The sequence below is a fragment of the Barbatula barbatula genome, assembly GCF_947034865.1.
Source record: "Barbatula barbatula genome assembly, chromosome: 25".
In the NCBI taxonomy this organism is placed as follows: Eukaryota; Metazoa; Chordata; class Actinopteri; order Cypriniformes; family Nemacheilidae; genus Barbatula; species Barbatula barbatula.
This window is the reverse complement of record NC_136788.1, coordinates 15366102-15392648: the sequence shown is the minus strand read 5'-3', so window position 1 is coordinate 15392648 and position 26547 is coordinate 15366102. Positions and strand designations below refer to the sequence as shown.

Sequence of the window (26547 nt, the reverse complement as noted above, 5' to 3'; positions counted from 1 at the left end):
ATATTACTGGCATCGTCTCACGTGTTGAAGATGCGTTTGTTCTCGTGCTGGTTTTGTTTGATATTGTGAGATATTGTAAGGCACGTCCTGCTGAATTCAATTGCGTGTTTCAGATGGGTATATAAGTGTGATTGACACCGCGGCAGCCTAATCGACAGCTCTCTCTCTTGGATGCTAACAGCGCCACCGACACTCTTTGCTCCACACTAACCTCTGCTTAGACAGCTTATGCCCTCTTACATCTAGGCCATCTCATGCTTCCCTTTCTGCCCCTGGTACATTTCCCACACTGTCTTCAAAGAGGCCTGTATTACCCCACTACAGAAGAAAAATACTTTAAATCCTGCACTGTTAGAAAACCTCAGACCGGGATCTCTCCCCTCCTTCACTGCTAAAACTCTTGAACAGGTTGTGTGTAACCAGCTCTCATCCTTTCTCACCCAGAATAACCTACTGGACAGCAACCAGTCTGGTTTCAAGAGCGATCATTTCACTGAGACTGCACTGCTCTCTGTCATTGAAGCCCTGAGGTCGGAAAGAGCTGCCTATAACTCATCTGTTCTTATCCTACTGGATCTATCCGCCGCATTTGACACCGTTAACCACGACATCCTCCTGTTGACCCTCAAGGCTATGGGTGTCTTTGGATTGGTCCTAAAATGGTTCAGGTCATTTAGAGTATCCTGGAGAGGTGAGGTCTCTGACTCCCATCACTCAACACAGGGGTGCCCCAGGGCTCAGTGCTGGGTCCATTGCTATTTTCTGTATACAAGACATCCCTAGGCTCTGTCATTCGGAAACATGGCATTTCCTATCACTGCCATGCGGATGATACACAACTCCACCTGTCATTTCTGCCTGATGTTTCGACTGTTTCTGCACGGATTTCAGCATGCCTAGCCGACATGAAGGACCATGACCTACAGCTGAACCTTGCAAAAACAGAACTGCTTGTAATACCGGCCGACACAAAGACTCATCACAACTTCAACTGGGCTCATCAACCATCACATCTTCCCGAAAGGCCAGAAACTTTATGAATACTATTGTGGTGCCATCCCGAAAAGGTAAAAAATCTCTCGCGTAGCTTCACTGGATCAGTTCCACATTTGTGGAATGATCTGCCCGCTGCTACAAGATCAGCAGATTCTGTTGCTATCTTTAAGAATACATATCTTCTGTCAACACCTGACCGATCAGTTCTGACATCTATCTCCTTTCTACTCTTTCAAAGGAAAAAATTGCTCTGTATTCTGTGGTAGGCTATATGAGACCAGTTTTTGATTGTACTCATGCTTTTTGTTGTCCTTATCTTGTTTCCATTGTTTACCTCATCTGTAAGTTGCTTTGGACAAAAGCGTCTGCTAAATGACTAAATGTAAATGTCTAAATGTGATCTTAAAGCAAGTCACCACCCAGCACTCAAATTATGCTTACAACCTTAACCCTACTAAGGTTTCACTAGAGAAAATAAAACACGGTGCCTTGTAAAGTTAAACTGTATCATTTAAGATATCCAGTGAGTCGTGGTATCTTTCTGGAGGTTATAAACGTCACTCACATGGCTGCGCAAGGACCAGATTTTATGGTGTCCGATTCCTAATCCTTTAATCTTCTGGCACAGGGTCGTTTTCATTATCAGCTCTTACATAAGTCCTGTCCGCACGGTTCTCTAATCAGTCTTACATTTACATTTATGCATTTGGCAGACGCTTGTATCCAAAGCGACTTACATTGCATTATCGCATAGATTTATACCCAGTCTTGTGACTGTAGAAGCAATACCAATTTAAAATAATAACTAATTTTAGAAGCCGAAACATCATTTTTTACTTTCATTTTCTAAGCATAACGTGAGGTAACATAATATTAAAAAGTAAATATATTTGTATGTTGCACATGTCCGGGAATCGTTTACTGTGTAATATACATTTACATGAAAAAATGAATGAACTGCTTCAATATATATATATATATATTCATTTATACAATGATGAATACTTTTCCCAGAATATACCAGTGCTCTCTCCAATACGTCTAAGCTTGAAGCGTCTATATATTACATCCTATTTTTATACACCATATTATTTCTACGTTCTGTCGTCATTTAACAACAAATAAACGATGAAAACCAAAAGGGAACCAATTTATGTTTTTATGGAAACATATTTTATTTGGTCTTTGGGAGAACAGTAGAATCAAGCATAGTCAGGTTTATATCATTAATTTTTTTCTTTTAATGGCAAAATTTTACGTTCACAAATGTACATTTTCCTGTAAAAAACCCTGTTTTACTTCATTCAAGAAAGAAACTGAGCTTTATATTGATTCGCTCCGATTTTCTATGAAGCAAAAAGCAATTAAAACATTGAAAATTTGTTAATGCTTTCATATTTTCATCTAGCTAAATTAACAATAGCCCCCTACTGTGCAAATCTTTATTATATATATATATATATATATATATATGTTGTGTTTCATTGTGTTTGTAAATAATGATTTTTGTTGTTAATAATTTAAAAGAGAAATCTCGCTTCCTTGTTCGGAGATTATCCCATGATTCCCCTCGCTCCGTCAAGCGACATTGGCCAATCGGGCGTCCGGATCGAGTAACAAGCGCTACGTGTTTTATGAATATTTATAAGAAGTTCATGACGTCACCGCGCAGGCAGCGATCGGTGTCAAAGCGCTGAGCGCGTGAAACAGAGAGCACTTATAGACTCGTGATCGCGTTTTTATTATTCATATGAAACATTTCTCTCTGGACTTTTTGCTTAACATTTATCGTTTGGGTTATCAGAGTAAAGTCATCCACGAGGACAACATGTGCAACACGGAAGAGAGGTGAGGAAACGCATAGTCTGAGATCATATTTGTGTCATGAAAGCGCAACATTCCTGCAGAATATTCGGATGTTTGACGTCACAGTTTCTTGCAGTGACTTTATGATTATTTTGTCTTGTCGGTGGTGCATTACGAGCTTAACCTCGTGACACTTTTTTACATAAACAAACATAACATGCACCTCATAAATTGACCACAAGTTAATGGGTTAAACGGGTAAACAGCATGTGTGCGTTCATTTATACTCGTTTATATATAGTTATGTTGTATTGTACAATAGTATTAATAAAGTTTAATATTATAAATGAGTATGGTGGATGCTTGACATTGTTTTTTGTTTCATAAACAAACACCTTATACGTTAATGGGTGAAATAAGTAAAATATCATGAACATGTGCATTAATTCACACTGCATATGTTTATATTGTATATATAATATAGTTATAAATGAACCGAGTCAAATGTGCAGACTTAGAGCGGATTAAATGTCTAGTTGACAGGATGAGTGTGAGATGACCGATGCTATAAATATTTAATCTATAACCCCATCAACTCCATTAGACATGTACAGGGCTTTTATCTAAACAGTCTGATGTTACCTAATCTTGCATTTTGTTCATCTGGATGGATGAGAACTCTGTTTTCCGACTCTGGAAACTGTCCGCGGGTTTTCTTTCAAAATCAAATCTGTTTTTGTAACAAGATTATCACAAGGTGAGCGGCACATTCGACCGTAGATTTAAGATATTCTGGGCGTGGAATACCGGGACAGAATGTTAGGTAAAATATTACATAAAATAGAGTTATGCTTGGAAAGTAGTCTAGTTGATTTTACATTTAGGCATTTGGCAGACGCTTTTATCCAAAGTATTGTCCTATACATTTTACATAGGTATCTGCAATCCCCTGGGATCCATCACACAACCTTGCGTTGTTAACGCAATGCTCTTACCACTGAGCTACAGGAAAACTGTAGTGTTGAGCTCACCATCTCTGCCGTACAGACCGACAGACAGACAGACCTGTGTGTTGACCAATTTATATATCGTGTTTAATTCATCGCATCACACATTTTTCATGTTTGCAAAAACATGGTTAGGACGGAGGACGACACAAATCCATCCACGCTCACGTTTCAACCAATATCCTGTTTCTCAGCCTCATGTTTTGTTTTATTTAGCGCAAAGCCATAGCACTCAAAAGAGAAGGGGAGTGTTGAAGAATGTGCAATCCCGAATGAATGGAGCTTCCAGCAGCACAGAAACACGTCTGACTTCTTGTCAACAAGGCATTTGCATGCTGGGGCCTTGTAATACGAGAGGAACCTGACATATCTCTATGGCCAGGGATTGGTCCAAACGCATTCACAGAGAGTTGAAGGTCGGACGACACCCCACTGTAGCCAAATGATAACTGTTTTCCTGGAAGACTCGCAGTATCCTGTTTTTGTTTTGACTTGTTTCCTGGTTTTACTCCAGCTAGTCTTCGCAGCGTCGGTCATTATGGCACTAAAGTTTAACCTTAATCAGACCGACGCTTAGAGCCTTTAAACAGATCTGCATTGTTACCCCATGTATGGCCTGAAGCTTATGAGGTGAGGCCAAACCTGGAATGTCCTTTGATGGTTTAAGGAAAGGACTTCTATGAAATCAAAATACAGCTCGGTGCACAGTGACCCGTGCTTTGTTATTGTTTTTCTTCCTAACATCAAATATCGCTGTTAATATTGCTCATACATAGAACAAAACAAAACCCATTTAGCACAACTCAAAAAACGAAATCCCACATGCAACCGTATCCGCATGCTTCCCAGATCCCAAAAAAGTCAAACCTGCATTTGGCCGACAGTCTTGCGTGCTTTTCTCCTTTTTTATTGGCCTGTTTTTATTCAGAATTTATGATTGGAAACAGACGACAGGTTTGAATGTCAGAGGGCGAAAGTGTCGCCTTTCAAAACAAGCTGACATTTCACTCATAGAAACCCGTGGCTCTACGTAGAGATGAGGGAAGGTAGACAGTAGACACCAAAGCACAAATACAGTCGGGAGAGAAACGTGGATTACTTGTTTGTTCATGTGGTCACCATGCAGATTATGTCCCCCGGGTTACGCGTCTGGTTGGCAGGGCACTGTAACCGCGACGCCTCCCTACTTTCATTTGCCTGCTGGGTAATCTGGCTCATGAGAGTTTAAAACCATGGCAGCTTTGAAAATCAATTTCGTTGAGTTGGTATTTAACAGAAACGCAGAACACTGAAAAACGGATCACAAATGTTAATCATGGCCTAAGAAAGCAGTTTTGGCTTATTCCCAATGTTTGTGGATCCTCTCACATTGTTAACGGATATTAAAGTGAGAATATTTAAATAAGTGCATTAATAACTGTCTGTATGCCAAAAGCGTCGGATCTTCCAGTGTGGGGACATAAATGTGTGTTATTAGTACCTCTTAAAGCCAGCGCTGTAACTCAAGCCCTCTGGGATGCCAAATGATCTCAGCCAAGCTGCTATTTACAGACTTGTTTTTACATCATGTGCTTGTTTTCGATCCGCGTGAACCGTCTCTCCTCTGTCTGGTGGAAAGTAAAACATTTGTTTGTCTCCTGAAGCACATTTTGAATTGAAAATCCTCTGCTTTGATTGAACTGTGAACTGATCCGAGGCCAGTTGCGTGTGTGCACCCATAAAGGGAGTATGGTGAGATTCGAAAAGAGGTTTCTAAAAAGATTTACTATGGCTGACCAGATTTAATGGTTGCTGATTTTTATAAGACGAAGCGGTGATCCATCACAGATTATGGCCATTTACTGTAAAGACGGATACTCTCTATGAAATGCTGGGTTATTTTCAACTCGGTGTTGGGTCAAAAAGATACAAACCCAACCCGTTGGGTTATAAATGAAGAGTTTGGTTCCAAAATGAGATGACTGTGTTTTTTAAGTTATCATGTTTTTATTGTGTTTTTTGAGTTAATATGGCTTAAATCACTGCTGTTTGATTGATATTAATTGGAATGCACAATAAAACAAAACTAGATTTTATCTCATTTTGGAACCAAACTCTTCAATTTAACTTAATGCTGAGTTTTTAAACACATTGTTGTGCCATTTACTGTATATACATTTTCTTAACTGAACCCAATGTTTGGGTCTGTCCCTTTTTTGACTCAAAGTTTTGACTCTCAAGGTTATTACATAAAAAGAATACCTTTTGAACTTTTCCTAGATATATGTAGAAATATTACTGTTGGTTTGCTTTAAAGTCAATATGAACTTGTATTCTTTGCAGTATTGGAGGTCTGAAAAATACAGAGCATTTCTTCTGTTATTTTCTCCCGTTTCTCCTGTTTTCATTTTCTGCAAATAAATTCAAATAGAAACAATATTTTCATTTAGAATTTGGCAGAAATATTTTTTGTAGTTCACAAAATGAAACAAAAATAATCATTTTACCTAAACCCATACCTACTGTATTAATAGTAAATTCAGAAAAACTGAAAATGGTCTTCGAAATGGTCTCTTAATTTTTTTCGCAGCTGTATGTGCTAATGGGAAAACAGCACAGTAGAGAACATTATGAGGTGATGGAGTCTTATATGATGCGAGAACAGAGTGAGAGAGAAATGTCTTTAAAGTGCCAACATAGCAGTCAGACTGTTTTTGTGCTGAATTGGTATCTGGACTGTAAAAGCCAAAGATTGTGCAGCTAGTTCATTAAAACACAGCTGTCTTCATTGTTCTGTGTTCTTTATATTGTCTTTATATGGATTTTAAACTGCACCAGGAACAATGTAATGCAGGAAAGTGCTATAAAATGAACTCTTTCTGTCCTGTAGTTGTGCTGTGCTGGGCTCCATGCAGCGGGCTCCAGGGCCTCTGTGGTGTTCCTGATGCCCCTCTCCCACTGACGAAGATCCCGGGTGGGCGAGGGACAAGCAGGGATCTCCCTCACAGCGTACTGCACAAGGTGAGTCTAGATGGAAACCAGGGGCGTCGCTAAACCCCCTTTACTTGGGGCACGTGCCAGGTGGGATCAATAGTATGCATATTTGGCGTGCTGTCCCAGGGCTCGTGATTCTCTCCGAACTCGGAGCATCCGCCCCAGGCCCGGTGTGTGCTGAACCCGGAGCATAACCACCGGTACTGAAAACATGCTAGTGGTGTGTAGGAACGTAAGAGGAAAATGTCTAAGGAAAACCTTAGTCTGTAAAATAGCATTGTTGCTTTGAAAAACGATTATGACAAAATACACATATTTGCGATTGTATTGAGATCCCGATTATTTATTAACCCTTAAAACAACATAGAAAATAGCAAAAACTTGGCTTTTAATCTCTGAATTTGACTGAAAAGTAAATGTAAAGACATAGCACTGCTGAACCACTGTGGATTTATACCGACAAGAAAAGAGAGGATCCTTGCAAAATTTAGTTTTTGTAATTGATGAAGGTAAAAACTGACGATTACGTTTCACTTTCGATTAATTGCACAATTCGATCTGTACTTTCATTGATTTACTAGCTCTAGTTTATGACATCTCATAAAAAGTTGGCAGTACGTATGGCTGAGATAACTATGTGCTATTATAGGCAGTACAGTTAAATGGTTAAAAAAATTTACAAACTTTGTTTGGACTTGAGTGTTGAACCAGAAATGATTATTGTTGTTTTTAAAGATAAAATATGTTCTTTATATTAGTTAAGAGCCATAAAATGACTGGTTTCTTAAAATATTGTAATTGTAAATTCTTGAAATGATGTCATTATTCATTGTTATCAGTAAGAATGTTTCCCACTTTGAAGTTTCGCATCAGAAAGTGTGGAAAGAGTGAAGGAAACGCAACATTTCAAATAAATTCACAATAAAGTTTGTACGCTTGTTTGAGGTGTTTTTATTTTTGAGAAAAAGGGTTGATGCGAATAATGGGAGATAGGAACGCATTTGCCACATAAATTCCTCCAATAAGCCATATATTGCACTACGAGACGGCGTAACCTGACTTACCGGACTACAGATCTTGATACACAGCATTAGACATGTTGTTATGGTCATTCTTAAGTGCCTGAGCAAACTAGTCAACATATTTCTGTAATTGCCTCAGAACGGTCACGACTGTGTTTCCCAAACAGCAGGAGTCCACAAAAACACCGTATTTATTGTGTTTCGTAATCGTCTACTTGCGCAAGTATTATAATATATGAAAATGATTATATTCAGTGGCTTCTCTGTGGCAGTTTATTAGGAAGCGACGGTTGACTAGTTGGATGGAAACGGCGCTGATTCGAAAATGTTTTATGCGCATAAGCTCAATTTGAAGCTTTGGATGGAAACCTGGCTACTGTGTAATGAATGCAGACATGCCCAAAAAATTCCCCCTGCTTTCATTTTTTCCATACAAGCGCATGCAACCATGTTCATATAGTTTATGTTAAGTATGTTGAAGATAAATATTTTAAAATAAATCTATGTTTACCATCCCCAGTATTGTTGCACTGTAGGAATACTGGTTTAAGCAAGGGAAGTTTGTATAGTGCATTGTGTTGCACACTTCTTGCACACAGCAGGTTTTTTAGAAAAAAAGTGATAGAAAAAGTAATGGAGGCCTGTGCACCTGTAGAGCTTTAGGTCTAGCAACGCCCCATTGTTCACAGAAAGTCTCGTGAGATATGTTTATTCAGAGTTCGTGTCCCGCAGTGACGTAGGCAACGAACCAACAAACCAGCCCATGGGAGGAGAGGGGTGTGGACAGATCCCTACGAGGTTGTTTTTTTGTTACCGAGCTCTGTGGAATATTGAGTTTCCACCTGGCCTACATATGCCGAGCGGTGTCGGCGAGCACTCGCGCTCCTCATGCACCTGACCGTGTGTGAGACTGTATGTGTTCAGACATGTGAGCATCTCGAAAGGTTAAAGAGGGTTCAGATCACTCACACCGGTGATACACGCACTTTGTTCTGTCAAGAGGTCTAGTGTGCATATGGCTGCCGGCTATGTCAGTTCATTTATTTAGTTGATCTTGTCTGAATATTACTCGGCGTGACATGTGACTCTGTCCAAACAATCAGATGAAACTCCAGAGGATTACGGCGGCTTCATTATCGAAATTTCTCTGAGAGCGCAAACGCATTCATTGATGCAGTGTAAACATCGAACAGGGTTGAATTGTGCGTTTTTGTAGGAGGATTAAGGACGAACGTTCACGAAAGGATCTCAAAAGTCAGTCAACCCAGATAAAAACGTTTAGATGTCGATTATTAGACACAATTTAGATTGATTTAAGAGCAAGTGCAGACTTGCTGAAGTTTCCTGTGTTTCAATAAATCTGTTTTATTTTCCCTTAATATTTCCTTGATAGTAAAGATTAAGATTCATACTTAAATGAGAACCTCTTAGAACAGCGGGTGGTCACTAAAACTTGTGCTTTTCTTCTCAATTCTCCAGGACGAAAAGTTGACGGTGACCCAAGCGGAGTCGGTAAACGGGGCGCCGTCTGTTTTGCTCTTCCAGTACCAGCTGAGCGAGCAACGGTTCTCTTGCTGGGACACGGTTCTTTCAAAAGATGCACTCTACCTGGAAATCCCGAATGGAGCGCTCCACAATGGCAGCAGAGAAGGGTATGCATTCACACGCGCACATCGGGTTTATAATTCCTCATAACGAACGACTCCGGGCTGGCGCTGACAGATCCATCTGTCTCTGATGGGCTCCGAGACCGTTTTTAGGTCACAGTAGAACAAATGGCTTTTTAGCAACTTGACTTGGTTTTCCATCTGACGTTTCGTGGCTGGTGTGAAATTGCGGTGAATGGAAAACCAGGCTTCCGCAAGTCAGTTCTCATTTGGATCCGTGATGTCATTAGAACAGACGTACGGATTGTTTTACCTTTACAGGCATTGGACTGTCAGCAAGTGTCAAGATTGTGTGTGTGTTTTGACCTAAAGGTGCTCTGTGGATGGTGCATCTGCATTATTATATAAGAGGGAGATTATGTAAAAGCAGCAGTGCGTCACCGTGCCTGTCTTTCTCTCTGCTGCAGGTTCACCAGACTGCTGGAATTCGCAGAAGAGCAGTTGAAAGTCAGCTATGTGTTCCTGTGGTTTTACAAAAACAGAGACGATCGAAGTAAGATCCATCAAACGCACTATAGTTCATCCAAAGAACAACTTGTCATCCTTCACTTACCCTCAAGTCCTACGAACTTTCTTTCGACCGTATAACCATTTTTCCTGAAAGAGAAGACAAATGCTGTTTAAATGACAAGTAAAAAGTTAATATTCTTTGTTTAAATTGCATTTGTTTTATGGAAGAAAGTATGTAATGTAAGATTGCATGGTGAGTGAAAGATAAGAGATCCACTATTCCTTTTATTCAGATTCATGTCTATTATTTTGTCTGGCGGTAACTGTTGTCGTCTTGGCATCTTTTTTGCAGTGTCCATCATGAAGACCTTTCACTACATGGGGTGTGAAGTCGTGAAACCGGGTCACCCGCTGGTGCCGGCCCGACCCGATCTTCTCTTTATGGTCTATTCCATGGACAGCAGCAGTTCTGATGAAGAGTGACCATCACCTTTTCGCTCGCTCTCAAAATGCCTCCAGCCCTCCTCTTCCTCCCCCTTTTGTGACCCCCATGACCCTGCACCAAAGTGACTTTTAGCCAAGGGCTCATACAGGGCAGGGGAAAGACTGAAATCGTTGACACTGATTGGTTTAGTTTTCATTGTTAGCCCACCGATCACTTCTGATTGGTTCCATTAGCAAGAGGTGGGTTGCTGGTGCTGAAGAAAAATCCAGCATATCGTCTATTAATTCACACCATATATCAAACTGTGTATACTGTATGATTCAGAGTTTCAGAACAGGAATCAAAGGTAATATGACTTACAGAAGGGAAGCATTAAATGTATCTGTTTTCGGTGAAGGCTTTGCTTTTGGGTGCTGGTGAAACGGGAGTTCGGAGTCAAACAAGTTCTTTAAATACTCATTAAGATTCATGCTGTGTTCCATTACAACTTTGTAAAATGCAATAGCGGCTCCTCAATGAACTTCCAACTAAAAATGTCAATCTCCAACTTTTTCACAAATGCAAAGTTTAAAAAATCTGATCTCTCACATTTAGATTATAATAAAAGAATCAACTTACGCCACAGTCACACTAGAAATTCAGAATGCAAAATTTCTACGCAAACCCCAAATCCATAGGTCACGCACTTAAATGCTGTTGCATTCGTATGAAGTCTAGTGTGGCGATGTCATCAGAATCCATCATTCCAGACCCCACGTTGATCAAGCCTGAATTATGAGTGATTCAACTCTACCACTGTGATCTCTGTTCACCAAGGATTAGTTTTTTCTAAACTTGGCTGCGAGGTTTGCTTGTGATGTGAATTCAGGCTTATTTCTTTAAAACGCGACGTATGAGCATGTTTGTGATAGAATAACCAATTATAGTTCATTCGAAGGCCCCGGCATCTTCATTTTTGCAGGATTCCCTTCTTAGGGAGGTGCAGAGTCTTACCGAAACCTGTCTCAACGTATCACACCTTTTGTCTTTACCATCTTAAATCAAAGCATCAGGAAACAAGAACCAACCCCACCCCTGGCCCTTTGGGGCTTTTTCGTAAGCACTTTAGGAAAACACATGCAATTCAGATTGCGGTGCATTGTGTATCCATTAGAGACGGATATACTTTGAGCTGCCGAGATGTCTTGCCGTTTTTAGCGAACTTGACACACTTGCCAAAGATAATGGTCTCCATTCAAAGCTATAGCCGCAAGTTTCATACAGATAATACTGGTGAATTTACGCTTTTTACGTAGATAGCAGGATCGGACCCGGTGATGTCAGGTATAACATGCAAAAACATTCCCCAAAGCAGCAGTCTCTCTTTCAATGATAACTGGGCGTCTCTATGGTGCAATCTGTTTGTTCTGAATCCAGCTCTGTATGTTTATCCAGCAGGATGGCATGTGTAAATAAATCTGATCTTTCCTTGTTAGCTGTAACAATAAGTGAGTTTCTCGTTCATCTACTTAAATTTTATTTTTATCTTGAGCAAATTATATTGTCTATGTTGATTGATGTCTTTTGTAGTGTAGAATTTTGATTAAACATATTATCATTTATTGACATAAGGAAACTTTTCCTTATGTCCAAATAAAGGTGTTGGAATAAAACTTTACTTTTGTCATTTTTTCTCCAAATAACCTCAACCATTCAAAAAAATAGTGCAGACCTGGATGGGAATAATGCTTAACTATTAAAATCTGATCATTGTTTTCTACAGAAAATGTGTTTGTTGTCATTGCAATTTGTGACGGCTCAGGTGAAACGTGGATCGTGTTAAGGCATGTTTTCTGTGCTGATTCTTTCCTAACAAAAGTTTTGAGGGGAAAAAACTGAATATCTCAACCCTGTCGTAATAAAGTTAGCCACAAAGCAAATATATTAGACGAAATACATAAATTTGATGTTCCCCTTACCTGTGGTGAAATTGTTATAATGGCGTAACTGGGTTGCTTGCGGTACTTACTATTCAAATCACCTAAATTTCCTCTGGTTATTTTCTGTATTGCCAGGTTACATTTTGAGTTTTTGTAAGAGACCATTTGAACGTTTATTTTAGATACGACTGACCTCTGTGACCGTAATCTCCCCGCTTTTATACAACACGCGCTAAATCCGTCAGCATTTCTTGGAAAGCCTGTGAAACCCACCAGGAGTAAACCTGTAATCTCTGACTAAGCCTTTAAAGTTTAGTAAATAATGATCAGGCGTTTCTGAGCATAGTTACCATCATAACCAAACAACCCAATTGATCTTAAACGTTAAATCAACTAAGGTACAACATTTTATACGGTTAGTAAATGAGTGTCCAGCCTGAAAACTACTTATTACACAACTAGAAATTGCCAGATGAACACTTTTTATATTTCATCGATTGTTCAACATATTAACCACCTGAGAGTTGAGGCTGTATGAGAAACGGTCCAGAATGTTCTCATCGATCACAACATTTTAAAACAGAAATTGTCCGGTCGTTTGTCTTTTCGTTTTATGTTTAATAAAGAAAATGACAGATTGGTTGACAGACAGAACAAAATTATTCCTCTGAATCCCAGAGGAGCTTTTGCAATCGAGTAGAAAAGAAGTGCAGGTGTTTTTATTTGTCTTTCTCCTTCTGTTCCTTCTCTTTCTTGTCCTTTTCTGCTTTGGCCTCTTCTACTTCGTGTTTCTTGATCAGTTCTTCCACCTCCTTCTGCTTCAGGACTTTGATTCTGGTTTTGCCGTTCTCTCGTGTCAGTGTGGCGATCTCAACTGCACAGATAGATACAGAGAAAAGAAGAGAAAATCAGATTTGCAGTCAGGTTTGTGAAAGAATGAAGGGATTTTACACCGTAATTAAAATGATAAAGTAGTGTGTTTATAAGATGAGAGCTCAGATGGGTTGTTTCTCCGTATGTGGCATCATGGTCATTCATAATGCAGAACTCTGCCCCATGCCAGAGTATTTTAATCCACTGGCCTCAGACCTCACTAAAACATTTATTCCCTCGTGCCAGACACACACACACACCTTTTTCTGCAGACAGCTTGCTGACGTCCATGGTCTTGTTCAGGACTTTGACAGCGAGAGCGAGAGCAGCTGACAGAGTCATCTCTCCATCTTTATAATCCTGCTTCAGCATCGACACAGCGGCCTGAAACAAACACACACACACACACACACACTAAATCTCGATCCAAAGTATTCTGAGAAAAATCTCCCTTTTCCGTAACAAGAACCGAATAAACTGAAATTGATAAATGGGTACTAAAGAATCCTAATCTGCCATCTAGAGGACAAAAAAGATATTGCTGCAGGGCACCAGTGGTGTTTTGATTCTAAAATGTACTATTTGTCAATTACTAAGGTAATAACAGGGCTACAGGTGCATTCCACTTACGGCGCTGTTGTTGCCGATGCATGTGGCTTTCCAGCCTCCGTAGTTACCACTGGGGTCACTCTGATAGAGCTGAAATCCGTAATGTTTGTCCCATCCCATATACAGCAGGGAAACACCGAATGGCCTCTTACCTAAAAATAAAAACAAACAGAATACACAGCTTTACAAAGAACATGTCAAAAACAGATGGTAAATGAAAGAATTTCTTTTTGATTCACCGACGTACCTCCAAACTGTGTGTAAGCCTGTTTGATGTCACACAGGGCTGTAACCAGCTGCTCGCAGGGAATGGGCTCCTGATATTGTAAGAGATACCTGCAAACACAGACCTAATATTAGGAGACCGCTCTAGGTTCCATCCACGAAACGGATTAGGCTTTGCTCACCTCTGTGCGATGAGTCTCAGTTCGTTCGTGAGCACATTGGCATCTGATGTAATTCCGGCAACACTGCACGCCATGTCTCTGCATTACAAATTCAAGACTTACAAAATAGACAGGTTTCGTACTGGTAAACATCCAACGTATTTATAATCATCTTTTAAATTCTAACTTGAATTAAAGCAACAGTAAATACTGAAACCCAGCGACTCCGATGTAAAGATCAGGACTTACTCATTGAGTTTGTAAATCTTCTCCGAGAAGAAAACCTCATCCAGCAGTTTATGGATGTTCCTCCTCTCTGCCGCCAACAGCACACCGTTATTGGCCAAAATGCCCAGGCAGGTGCCAGCATGACCAATGGCCTCCATGGCATATTCTACCTGATACAACCGCCCTGCAATAACACAACACATCCCGGGTCATGAAGCCACCATTCATCACATACAGATGAAATAATGCTGGAAATCAAGAAACTGTTACCCTCAGGAGAGAAGATGGTCGTTCTGGAGTCATATCTCCGAGACTGGATACAAACATAAAGAAACCAATAAAAAGTAAATTCTGCATATTTTAAATCAATAAACTCCATTACAAACAATTGAAAAATGAAACACTGAACACTCACCATTGTGTCCTTTATTAAAATAAACCCTGTAAATAGACAAAAATGTATCATAAATGAGTGTCAGCATACATGCATTAAAAAAATTATTCATGTTAAATAACGTAATTGTGTATTAAATCAATATATAATACTCATTCATCAGTTTGCGCTGCTGTCACAATATACAGCCATACTACTCATAAGGTAACGTTAACAAAATGAAACAGAAAGCAGCTAAACGCATAGACGCTCAGAAACATTCTTAAAAATCACACACCAACATTAACATATTAAATGAATAAATATGTAATGACATGAAGCACAAATGTGAGTTTGAACGCTGCTTTCAGTTTCTCCAGGATGAATGTGTTTAGCTTTAGCATTAGCACCCGCATCACAGCATGAACCAGCAACTTTTCATTAGATTAAAAACGTCATTCTCTCAATCAACCTCGCAGCAGTTCCGCCGTTCACACTTGCTCTCAGACGTCAGCTTTATAATGTACATCACGCATCGTGTGTAAAATGTAGTTAAACGCAGTTATTTCATACCTAAAGTGTGAGCTCGAGCTGTACGTTCACTGTTGCGGCTCGCAACGGCACCAAATAATCTCCCTACAGCGGGAAGCGCGTCCACTCTGCGTTCACGTTAGCTACGAGTCACGTGTGTTCAGGTAGCGCTCCGGTTGGCCCCCTTGGTAAGCTGTGCGGTGTCATGACGACCGATTAATTACTTAATTACGCATTTGCGTTTCATTTTTACATTGAACGCACGTTAAAATGCGCAATAAACGTTCTGCATTAGCGCTGTAGGTTAAAATAGTTTACTTCCGGCTTTAGCTAGTCTGGCGATGAAGAGTGGGAGTGCTGCACTAAATACGCTGTACACACTCAGGTTCACAGCGCCCCCAGTGTACGGGAAGAACAAAGTCTGGCGAAAAACGAGGATAACGATTAAACGATGATATATCATATAAATAAAGACAAAAGTCATTGTATCTAATGTTATACATTAAAGGTGAAATATAAATATAAAATAATGAAAACATTTATCGACGAGTAAACCTAAAAATGCAGTAAAAGCCAAACCACTCATGCTCAAGTCAATGTTTATTAAAAATTATTTACAATAACAGCTTCATCTAACAATGTTTATATTTTACTGCATTAATCACGTCAGCACTTCTGAGTCGCATATGGACTTCACATAGAGAACATAAATGCAGACAGGCATCAAAAGTTTTGATTTGGCCTTAAAGGCAAACAGCACAGTACCAAAGTACCAAAACAAACCAGCCTTCAATGAGGCCTCTAATGTGTTTAGGAGCACAAAATGCTGTTGATGAAATCGGATTAACATATAACAGACGATCATTATGGTTGGATAGGTATTCGCCACAGTTTAGCCACATACGGTGTTGTGAGCTGTAGCTAAAATAAAATATAGCTTTTCATCATTATTGGGGCAATAAATAAACTGCTTTTCCGTTGTTACTAAACAAAACAGAGTTAGAAAACTCAGACATAACAGTATGCTGGACATTGCTGTATGCATGAGCTCGCGTCAAAATCAGCACCGTGACAGAGCGACAAAGCCTTCTCTGACTGTGAGGTCATCTTGCATCTGGCACCTGATAGTTTCACACTCAAGAACATTTCTTGACAAGCTGCAGGCACTGCAATATGAAATGCGCACATCAAACTCCACAACCAGACTGCAAATATAAACCTTGCAGAGATGCTGGACTGAAGAAAAACGCTGGACACTTGTTTTTAAGTGCAAAAGTAGGTGGTCCTTCTGGAATAGAGGATTCGCCGAACCAGAGTCACAGCTTACAGAGTCATACTCCTCCGGAAGGCCTCTAGGTGGGGCTGTGCTATTTAGAGGTCCATTCTGTGTCTCTTGTTAGTCACATTACGGCAGCAGGGATTGAGCCATGTACTTCAGAATGCCTCCATGTTGGAAAAACACCAGGTCCATCTCATTCTCAAACAGAGGAACTACGCTGAAACTCTTGCCCGTGCTTGTCTAGAAACAAAAGAACATCATCAGCTGTTGTATGAAGAAGGCAGAGCCGAAGAAATAAGGCTGCATTACATTTTAAAAGAGCAAAATGTGTCTTTAGTGGCTATTTAAATCTTAATTCAGAGATTAATTATGGCAACTACTAGAAATACATTACAATTACTAGCATTTTAATTTACTTGATTCAGTCATAATCTGGTAATTGCATGGCATTAACTGAAAAAACACAAGAGCTCAGTCGTATTAGCAATATGTGTTGACCTGAGGCAGGAGTTGATCTACCTGTACAGTGAGGTGTTGTTTGGGCGTGAGCTCTTGTGGTATGCTGATGGTGAATCGCTCTTTTCCACACAGCTCCAGCGTGTCAGCATTCTGCCCGGGCAAGAACTGCAGCGGAGCAATGCCCATTCCCACCAGATGATTCTTATGCATCCTCTTAAAGCTCTCCGCTATCACAGCACGCACTCCCTAAACACACACAAAGACTCCTCAAACCTCAACACCTGTGTGAGTAGAATAAACGAAATAAGATGATTATTGGTACAGTACCAGTAAATAGGGTCCTTTAGCAACCCAGTCTCGAGAGCTACCAGAGCCGTACTCTTTTCCTGCCAGGATAATGAGAGGATGCCCGTCTCTCTGATAGCGCTCAGCAGCTTCAAACACATCCAGCTGTGACAGAGGAACATTGAAAACATGAACTCAACGCCATGATGTACAGTAGACCATGTTCACACTTGAGCGTCTCCACTCACCGTCTGTCCTGTAGGAATGTGCAGTGTTTTGGGTCCAGTCTTCCCGATGAGGCGGTTCTGAAGCTTTATGCTGGCGAAGGTTCCCCGAGTCATAACTGCATCGTTTCCTCTCCGTGCGCCATACGAATTAAACTCACGAGGGGTCAAACTGAGGAAAAAATTTAAAGAGCGGAAAGAAAACCAGACTTTAAATTGATCATCTTAAAAGAGTAATGATCGAAAGAATCATAGTTTTTAAAACGGCTCTTTGTATTGATTTTACAAGGTACAAGAGATCTTATTACATATATTTACTCTAACCGTTATAATTTAACCAAACATGTAATTTATTTAAAGGGTTATTAAAAACGACCTTAATCTCGCTACACACAGAAAAGTCACTTAACTTCAATGGCAGCCAACAACAAAAACTACACAAACTCACCGTTTACTCTGGAGGTATTTAGCAGCGGCACTGACTCTAGCAATGCTACCGGCTGGAGAAATGTGATCAGTCGTAACGTTATCACCCAGAAAGAGCAATGCATAAGCGTTGTCGATGTTCAGAGGAGCGCACTGCTCTTTAGACTGAGAGGGAGAAGAGGGCTGTTACTACACAAGATGTGATCTTCAGATAGATCCAGATCTATCAGACACCCACCAGTTTGCTGAAGAAGGACGGACAGCTGATGTAAGTGGACTTGGGGTCCCACGGGTAAAGGGGAGATTCGGCGGAGTCTAAATTGTTCCAGAACGCATTTCCTTTCTGCACATAAAAAGGAGTCTGTATTAACATCCAAACACAATCATGCAAAATCACATTTAATGAAAGAATAAAGACAGTTTCCTCTCACCTCAATCCGGCTTCTCAGCTCTTTAAACATGGATGCAATAACAACGTTCTCCTCTGTATCCTGTACCTCCTCTTTAGACGGCCAGATATCCCTCAGAAACACCTCCTTCCCCTCTGAGTTCACACCCAGAGGTTCTGTCTCCAGGTTAATGCTGACTGTACCTGCGATTGCATACGCGACCACCAGTGGGGGTGAGGCCAAATAATTCGCCCTTACGCAGTTGCACAGGCGTCCCTCTAAATGCCGGTTTCCAGACAGCACGCCACATGCCACCAGATCACCCTGCACACAAGCAGACCGCTCACATTAATAATGTGCAGAACATCAGAGAGAAACAAAGAGAGAGAGAAACAGAGAGTGAGAGAGAGCAAGAGAGAGAGGAACTAGGCCTCACCTGTTTAATGGCATCCACCACAGTTTCAGGTAAAGGTGCTGTGTTGCCCACACAGGTGGCACATCCATAACCAACCACCTCAAACCTGTTACACATTCACATGATTGTTGATTATTATTAGCTCAAATTGAACATATAATTATAAAAACATATTGATGCAAGTCAATATGGTTATTAAACCGTCTGTAATATTTCTGTGGATGTAGCTGTACCCAAGTTTCCTAAGGGAGGGCAAGACTCCACTGGCATTTAGGTAATGCGTGACGGTTCCACTTCCGGGCACCAGACTCGTTCTGATATACGGCTTTACTGACAGACCAGCATCGACAGCTTTTTTTGCCAGCAGTCCTAAGCCAAACACAAAGACAGACACATTTTTTTTCTAAATGGTGTGCTGACAGATCAGATCTAGGTGCATGGTGATGTCTCACCTGCGGCCAGCATGACGGACGGGTTGCAGTTATTGGTGCAGCTGATAATGGCAGCGATGACCACAGAGCCGTGTGCGAGGCTGTACTCCGCCCCATCGTGCAGGAACGGGACCTTAATTTCGTGCTTCTCTTTGGCGATGTGGAAGCCCTTAAAACCCACCTGTACAGACAACACAAAACCAGCTGATCCAGATGTGTGGATGGAAACGTTTAAAGGAGGATAAATGTGTGCAGGTGTGCACTTACCTTCTCATTTAGGCAGTTGATGAAGTCTTCCTTCATGCAGGTCACAGCAACTCTGTCCTGCGGCCGTTTTGGTCCACTGACATGAGGCACAATGGAACTCAGGTTCATCTCAATGACCTGTGACACAAATGGAATCACAATGCTCACCCTACAACTGGATAAAAAGTATGTTATGCTATGTAGATGTGTTTAAAGCAATCACAACACAAAGCTGCCCTGGCTGAGACCAATTATGGCACGTTTTGCTTGTAACTATAAAAAACATTGAATTTCATTGATGTCACAGACAATTATAACAAAGCATTTATTATCTAAGCCAGAAGCACACCTCTGAAAACTGTGGCTCTTCTGATAGGTCATCGTAGCTCCTGTAGAGTTTCACAGCTTTTAGGTAGTCTCCTAAAACTGCAAGCTTCTCTTCACTGCAGACTGTCATAAAAACAAAAAAGAAATTGAACATTCGAGGGTACATTAACTAATACCGTAAGCTTTAAACTATAGCTAGATGGTCCGTACTGGTATGTTTAAAGTGCTGCAGGGTGATGTCATCCACAGGAAAGAAGCTCACGGTGGCATTGTACTCCGGGCACATGTTAGCGATGGTGGTCCTATCAGGAGCTGAGAGTTGTGACACACCGGGCCCAAAAAACTCCACAAACTTCCCACCAATTCCAGCTTGACGTAGGTGCTGAGACACAAAGATCATACAGACTGATAAATATCTATAACCCCACCCTTAACACGTGTAATGTTGTAATATGGTAAACTAAAGACTGCTGAGTCTTACAAAAAGGGAAACTCAATGTACCTTAGTGATACCCAGGACAATGTCGATGGAAGTGGCGAGGGGATTAATGGACCCCACAAGTTTACAGCCAACAACTTCGGGCAATGTCAAAGACACTGGTTGACCTAACATGACTGCTTCTGATTCAATACTTCCAACTCCTAAAAAAGAAAGAAAGACAAATATTTAAGAGTTTTAGATATTCACCAATACCAACATTAAATTGGCAATCAGAGCTGTAGGTGCCAGCTCACCCCATCCCAGGATGCCGAGGCCATTGATCATGGTGGTGTGGGAGTCTGTTCCAACCACACTGTCTGGATAAATAAAGCCCTCCCCCTCCTGTACCACCTGACACAGGTACTCCAGGTTTACCTGGTGCACTGCACCGATGTCTGGCGGAACCACGTTGATGTTTTTAAAGGCTTTTGAACACCACTGGAGAAAACAAAAGAACAGAGAAGAGAAATTGAAGCTGACACTTTATCTTCTTTTTAAATGCCCTTAGCAAAAATCTCACCTTAAAAAACTGCAGTCTCTCTTTATTTCTGCTGAGCTCCATCTCTTGATTCCTAAGCACAGTATCAGGCCTGTGGGTGTCAAACAGATGTTAGAAGACAGTAAACAATTATAGAGTGTATTACTGTGTGTGTGTTTGTGTAAGGTGTGGCCGTACTCGGATACAGGCTGCAGGTGGAAGGGGCACAGTAGGGGTGTGTTCTCTATCTGTACTGCTGGGGTTCGGCCAATGGGGGCATCAGAACAGGACGTTTTAATGCAGCTGCGCCCTTGACCCGGTCGATGACCCCCGCATTGACCCCCACGAGAAGTTGGCCGACCTGCTGGAGGTCTGCCAGCGTGACTGTCATCAATGGGGGAGGGAGGGCTCTGGATGGCACTGAGAAACAAAAGGACACTTGTTAGTTTCTCAAACTGCATAGTGTCATGTGACTTAATTCACTTTCTTTGAAGAGAAAACCGACAGTGAAAACTTGTTGCATCCTGCCTGTTTAAGCCGAGGTGACAGTCATGGATAGTGATGACTTACTCTAAGCTTAGCACAATACATCATTGCCATAATAACTGTGTACGTTACAATACATAAACACTCATTAAGGACTTTTACGTTAATGCTGTAATCATTAGGTGTAAAGAAATAAACACTGTTTTATTTTTCCCTTTCTCTCCTCACTCTCACCATTTGCTGTAGTCAATCTGCAGTGAGTGATCAACGATGAGGTCTGTGGGGCATTTGGGATTTACCAGGCTCGGATCGACCCCTTGTTTGGCCAAAGCATCCCTCATGGCAGCCAGGTCCACCATTGCAGGGATTCCCCTAAAAACACACAAAGAAATAAGCACACTCTCAAATGTATAACCAGGCACAGTAACTGCAAACACAAATAGACCATGTGACTTACGTAAAATCTTGCAGCAGAACCCTGGCGGGTGAGAATGGAACCTCAGCCTGGTTCTGCTGCTTCTGCCAGTCTAGAATACTGGAAACATCCTCTGTCTTCACATAGAACCCGTCGCACTTCCGGATCGCGGCCTCCAGCAGAACCCGAATACAGAACGGCAGTTTTTCTGCAGCATGAGAGGAGACTGGTGTTTTATCTACATACATTTTTTGACAATTCTTCGCCTGATTGCGTTTGATAAGGGGCTCATCTATGTGTATATGCACTAGTGGATTCTGAAGTTTTATACATGCAGTCTACAGCACAATAGCCATAAACCGCTATTTGCAGATACTATTTTTAACAAAGATTTCCTGTAGGCTGTGGTTAAGTTGTTGACAATTAAAGGTGCCCAAACTCACCATATCTGACATCATCGAGCTTCTGTGGGTTGAAATATCTTCGCTCTTCATATTTTTCGCTCTGAAGTGTGTCGATCAAGTGCCCGAATGGATGTTCTGTACAAAACAAAAGTGTCATATTCAAAAATGCTGTATGAATAAGACAAAAGAATATACAGGAAATAGAGAGTGTGCCTAAATGTCTCAATAAAACCTTTCGGTGACTTCATCTGTATTCAGGTTAGGTTTAAAGTAATAGTTCACCTGTAAAATAAAAATGATGTCTTTTTGGCTTTTTTGATATTCCAAAATCAACCTAACTAGTTTGGAATCGCTAAACAGCTCTTGCCATGCAACAGTTATCAATGTCCACTGCCTTTAGGCTCCAAATGGGCAAAACGCAGTCCATATGACTCTATATTCCAAGCCTGGACGCTAATGCAAAATAGATGTAAGCGAATGGTTCAGGTGAAAGTTTCAGCGGGCTATTTATTGAAGTCTTGGAATACAGTGCACAACTATGGAATATCATGTATACAGTTCTTTGTTTCCTTGGGAGCCTGACAGCCTCTGAACACAAGGGACCGTTGGTGTATGAAAACAGCTGCATTTTGATTCTTCAAAAATCTCTTCACTCAGCAAAAGAAGAAAAGCATATGGGTAAGTACATATAGACAGAGCTTCCTGGGTTTCTGTTATTGAACTCATTTCAACTCACTTTCAACCAATCAGGGGGCCAGGAAGCTGGGCATGACATAAAAAACAAGTGTTCGTGCAGAGCAGTATTTTCTACTTTGGTGTGCTGGATGAGCGAAAAAGGCGCTTATCACCTGCAGCCTGCTGCATTTCAGACTGATGCAGGGGTTAGATTAGTTGCGCTTAAATACAGAGAATTGCGACAGAAGAAAACAAACCAGTATACGCTATGTCCATGAGCACACATCCACCGTTAAATCAGGTTGAGCAAGTGATTCTGAAGACGGAGTGTAAACAATACTCTCGCTGTCAGATAGGGTATTACATAGGGATCAGTCCAGTTGACGTGAAGAATAAGACAAATGTTTATGTATATCATGTTAGCCGGAGGTAAATTAAATGACACAAAGCCTTCTGGCTTTGTATACCATAATAAAGACATTGTTTCAAGAAACTGTTTGGAATTCAAAGCACTAATATTAAAGGTTTTACCAAGTTTATGATAATATCAGGTTCATGAACTTATGTAGACAGAAGGGATCTGCCTCTTTTTGTTATATATATATATATATATATATATATATATATATATATGAGGTTATACAATTACACACGAGAAGCTATTTAAATCTAAACACTTGAGATGTCAAATTAAAAGGCGTATCTAAAGATTCAACACGTTTTATCACATCTACGAATTTGTATATTAACCAAAAGTTATTACATTTATTTCCCTTATTCTCTATAAATATGTAATATTGTATATATGTCATACATCACACAACACATGAGTGTATTGTTTTGCCAATGCAGTATATGAGAGAAAGTGTTTGAGCTTTTCTTGCAAGTGATTTGGCGGCCCCGGTGACTATGTCAAATAGTAATGCCATAGTACTTTGCCATAAACCCTGGTTTTGTACGTTTACCACATTCACGGTTTATACATATTACTTAAACGAATACCACGGTACATATCGCAAACATTGTATAACGTTAAACAAAGCACGGTGTATAAAAACAACGGTAGCTTTTTGTAATTGTGTACAATATACAGCAACTGGATATTGTTGATAATAAGCTGTGACGTTATCTCAAAGCCGAGTGAGCTCCCTTCATGTACATTACTGTGGTACTTACATACGCACTTAAAATAACGCTGTCTAGGCGATCACTTGCTAGTTGGTCTCGTGTGTTTAGTCAAGACAAATGTCAGTCGCTCTCGCGCAGCGTTAGCCGCAACGCTAACGACAAAACCGCCTCCTTCATCTACAAATAAAGTGACTTTCTCACGAATGTCTGGATACATGTACATACGCGAACATGTGACCGGTTACATACATCAATGTGTGTAGTGGAATTACGGCGAATGTTAGTGTTTTTGTATTTAAAGAGTCCTTACCGTGCTGAAGAGAACCGGGCGCCATGATGAGTCTTTACAAGAACACGACTCCACTTGCTCGAGCCACAACCGCCAGCCAATCACCGAACAGGACCTCCCTGGAGTACACGCCAATCAGAGCACAGCTTCCGCACAACACCGCCCAATCATAAAACAGCATCTGTTTACTGACTCTTATTGCATATTAATGAAGTGCAGCGTTCAGCCTCTGACACGATGTTTATTGTAGACAATTATTAAAATATTTCACTTTCTGTCCCTTTTTATCTTTAATTGAATTTAGGTATTCAAGATTTGTTTTTGTCATACACAGTTATATAGAGAATATATCATGCAAGCAGCAGTGATATGTAGGATAATAAATCAATGTTTGTACATGCATTAACTGACAGTGAGGAGTTTAGTCGTGAAATGTTTATATTTATTGTTTATAAAGCTTTGATTCATTTACATTTACAACACTCAAGTGTTATTTGAACAAATGACAATAATTTGGAGCCAGGCCACTTTATTTACTGTTTGCGGAACGTTTCAACTAATGTTCAGGGGCCTCATTTATAAAGCTTGCGTACGCACAAAACGGGGCTGAAAACATGCGTACGCCAGTTCCTGCGCAAAAGGTGGGATTTATAAAGAAAAACTTGACGTGAAAATATACGCACATCCACGCAAACTGTGACCCATGCGTACGCACATTTTGAAGACTAAGCAGTTTGGCGACACTGATGGTGAGCTGAGGGATTGACGGTAGATTAATGAAATTAAACACATTGAACTTGAAAAGTTGCGCATATAGACCTATCCATATAACCATAAACATACTAATCACTTTCAACCCTCATTATGCGTCCTAATCATAAAACATGCATGTCCACAATACCAATTTATATAAATAAATGGTAATAATCTATCAAATAAAAGTGCATCAATTTAATTTATTTTACTTTCATTTGCTAATGATCTAAGGGTGGGCGTATGGGTTTACCACTCATTGTCTGATTGCTATGACAGGTGTAAAGGCTTGAATGTGATCGCTGTAAACATAAATACTACGGTGAAACCCCATCTACGACATGATGGATGCGCTGGCATTGCTGGAGGACTATGCCAATGGCAGACTTAGGAGGGAAAGGGTGTTTAGAGACCGCGAAGATTTTCCAGCCCACGATGATGACTGACTAATAAGCCGATTTAGATTCCCTAGAGCCATGCTTTTGGATCTGTGTGCTGAATTGGGGCCAACATTACAAAGGCAAACTACACGAAACCGCGCCATCCCGGTACCATCACAAGTCCTGTCAGTTTTAGGATTTTTGGCAACCGGGATTTTTTTCATGCGCAAAGCTTGATTTGGAAACTTATAATTCTGTTAATTTGACATAAATCTGGGATTTCACAGCCATCACTGAGCTCCTTATGCCTGCTGTTTTGAAAGGGATTATTAAAATGACAAATCGATACATAAAGTTTCCTTACACTATTCGGGAACAGGCCAATATCAAAAGGCCATTTGCAGCAATGTCTGGATTCCCAAATGTAATCGGTGCAATTGACTGCACTCATATTGCTATAAGATCTCCACATGAGAACGAGTACATTTATGTGAATCGAAACGTGCATTACATAAATGTGCAAGTTGTTCGTGACGCCAATACTATGGCTACCAAACAAAATAAATTTCCTTTCCTCCACCTCAGTCACAAGAACCTCTCTGTTTCTGTGTCTATGAAATTTCTCTTTTTCCCCTTAGTTTCCATTGCTGCTATTATCACGCATACAGAACCTCTTGCTCATTAAGATGCACGGCCATTCATGAGGTGATTTGCATGTGCTATATATGGTTGAAAAGGGGCGGGTTGAGGGCGGGATGTCGATTTTTTTCACGTGCGCAAATTATCAGGTAGACTGTGATTTATAAAGTGAAAATTGCGTGCAGTTGTGCGTACGCACAGTTTTATAAATCTGATTTTTTTTTTGCGTACGCTATTTTTGGCTTTTGTGCGTACGTACACTTTTAGTAAGGTTCCTACGCACAGTTTTATAAATGAGGCCCCAGAACTGTAGGCTACATAACATGCCTTTCTTCGAATATATCCCATGGCCATTGAAATATATCTCTATATAAGTTCTATGACATCATATTTTGTTAAAATAATATAACATCTCAACACAACGGTCTTACATAAAGCAGCATCTCCTTTGCCAATCTCCAACTGGTTAGTTTGTATGGTTTACTAAGTAATTGATCATTGAACAAATTCAATGAATCGATACACAAATAATATAATTTAATATTAAAATCAGTCAAATAAAGTAAAATCAGACAGGAAATAAACAAGATAAGAATAAGGAACTATTGACATAGATGCTTTAAAGTATAAGCAACAACACTAATTATAGGAAC

At 40.4% G+C, this 26547-nt stretch overlaps 3 protein-coding genes across 5 annotated transcripts; 1 reads left to right on the top strand and 2 right to left on the bottom strand.

Annotated features, from left to right (window-relative positions):
- The first annotated feature begins 2685 nt into the window (after positions 1 to 2685).
- oaz2a (ornithine decarboxylase antizyme 2a) lies at positions 2686 to 12011 on the top strand. Its single transcript, XM_079449997.1, is given in 6 exon segments — positions 2686 to 2844; positions 6679 to 6730; positions 6732 to 6809; positions 9284 to 9456; positions 9879 to 9964; positions 10274 to 12011. Coding segments are annotated over 6 exon segments (618 nt in total). The 5' UTR covers positions 2686 to 2746; the 3' UTR covers positions 10405 to 12011.
- A 734-nt stretch (positions 12012 to 12745) lies between these two features.
- psma4 (proteasome 20S subunit alpha 4) lies at positions 12746 to 15628 on the bottom strand. Of its 2 annotated transcripts, none has more exons than XM_079449752.1 (9): positions 15328 to 15628; positions 14797 to 14822; positions 14652 to 14694; positions 14403 to 14565; positions 14175 to 14252; positions 14015 to 14103; positions 13789 to 13919; positions 13419 to 13542; positions 12746 to 13159 (listed from the first exon to the last, which is right to left on the bottom strand). In XM_079449752.1, exons 2-9 carry the CDS (start codon positions 14797 to 14799, stop codon positions 13005 to 13007), a joined length of 786 nt encoding a protein of 261 aa, XP_079305878.1. In that variant the 5' UTR covers positions 14800 to 14822; positions 15328 to 15628; the 3' UTR covers positions 12746 to 13004. The 2 variants fall into 2 exon arrangements, with proteins under 2 accessions (XP_079305878.1, XP_079305879.1); XM_079449753.1 differs by having other exon boundaries at positions 12753 to 13159; positions 15227 to 15336.
- A 239-nt stretch (positions 15629 to 15867) lies between these two features.
- Positions 15868 to 24293, bottom strand: ireb2 (iron-responsive element binding protein 2). 2 transcript variants are annotated; one of them, XM_079450076.1, is made up of 21 exons: positions 24144 to 24293; positions 22070 to 22165; positions 21669 to 21834; positions 21446 to 21583; positions 20924 to 21145; positions 20768 to 20837; positions 20502 to 20685; positions 20269 to 20408; positions 19977 to 20148; positions 19789 to 19889; positions 19461 to 19577; positions 19215 to 19374; positions 18996 to 19131; positions 18784 to 18868; positions 18390 to 18671; positions 18197 to 18301; positions 17981 to 18123; positions 17557 to 17704; positions 17351 to 17473; positions 17084 to 17269; positions 15868 to 16804 (listed from the first exon to the last, which is right to left on the bottom strand). In XM_079450076.1, the coding sequence occupies exons 1-21, from the start codon at positions 24166 to 24168 to the stop codon at positions 16691 to 16693; spliced, it is 2913 nt and encodes a 970-aa protein (XP_079306202.1). In that variant the 5' UTR covers positions 24169 to 24293; the 3' UTR covers positions 15868 to 16690. The 2 variants fall into 2 exon arrangements, with proteins under 2 accessions (XP_079306202.1, XP_079306203.1); XM_079450077.1 differs by having other exon boundaries at positions 23882 to 24149.
- Between the last annotated feature and the right edge of the window lie 2254 nt (positions 24294 to 26547).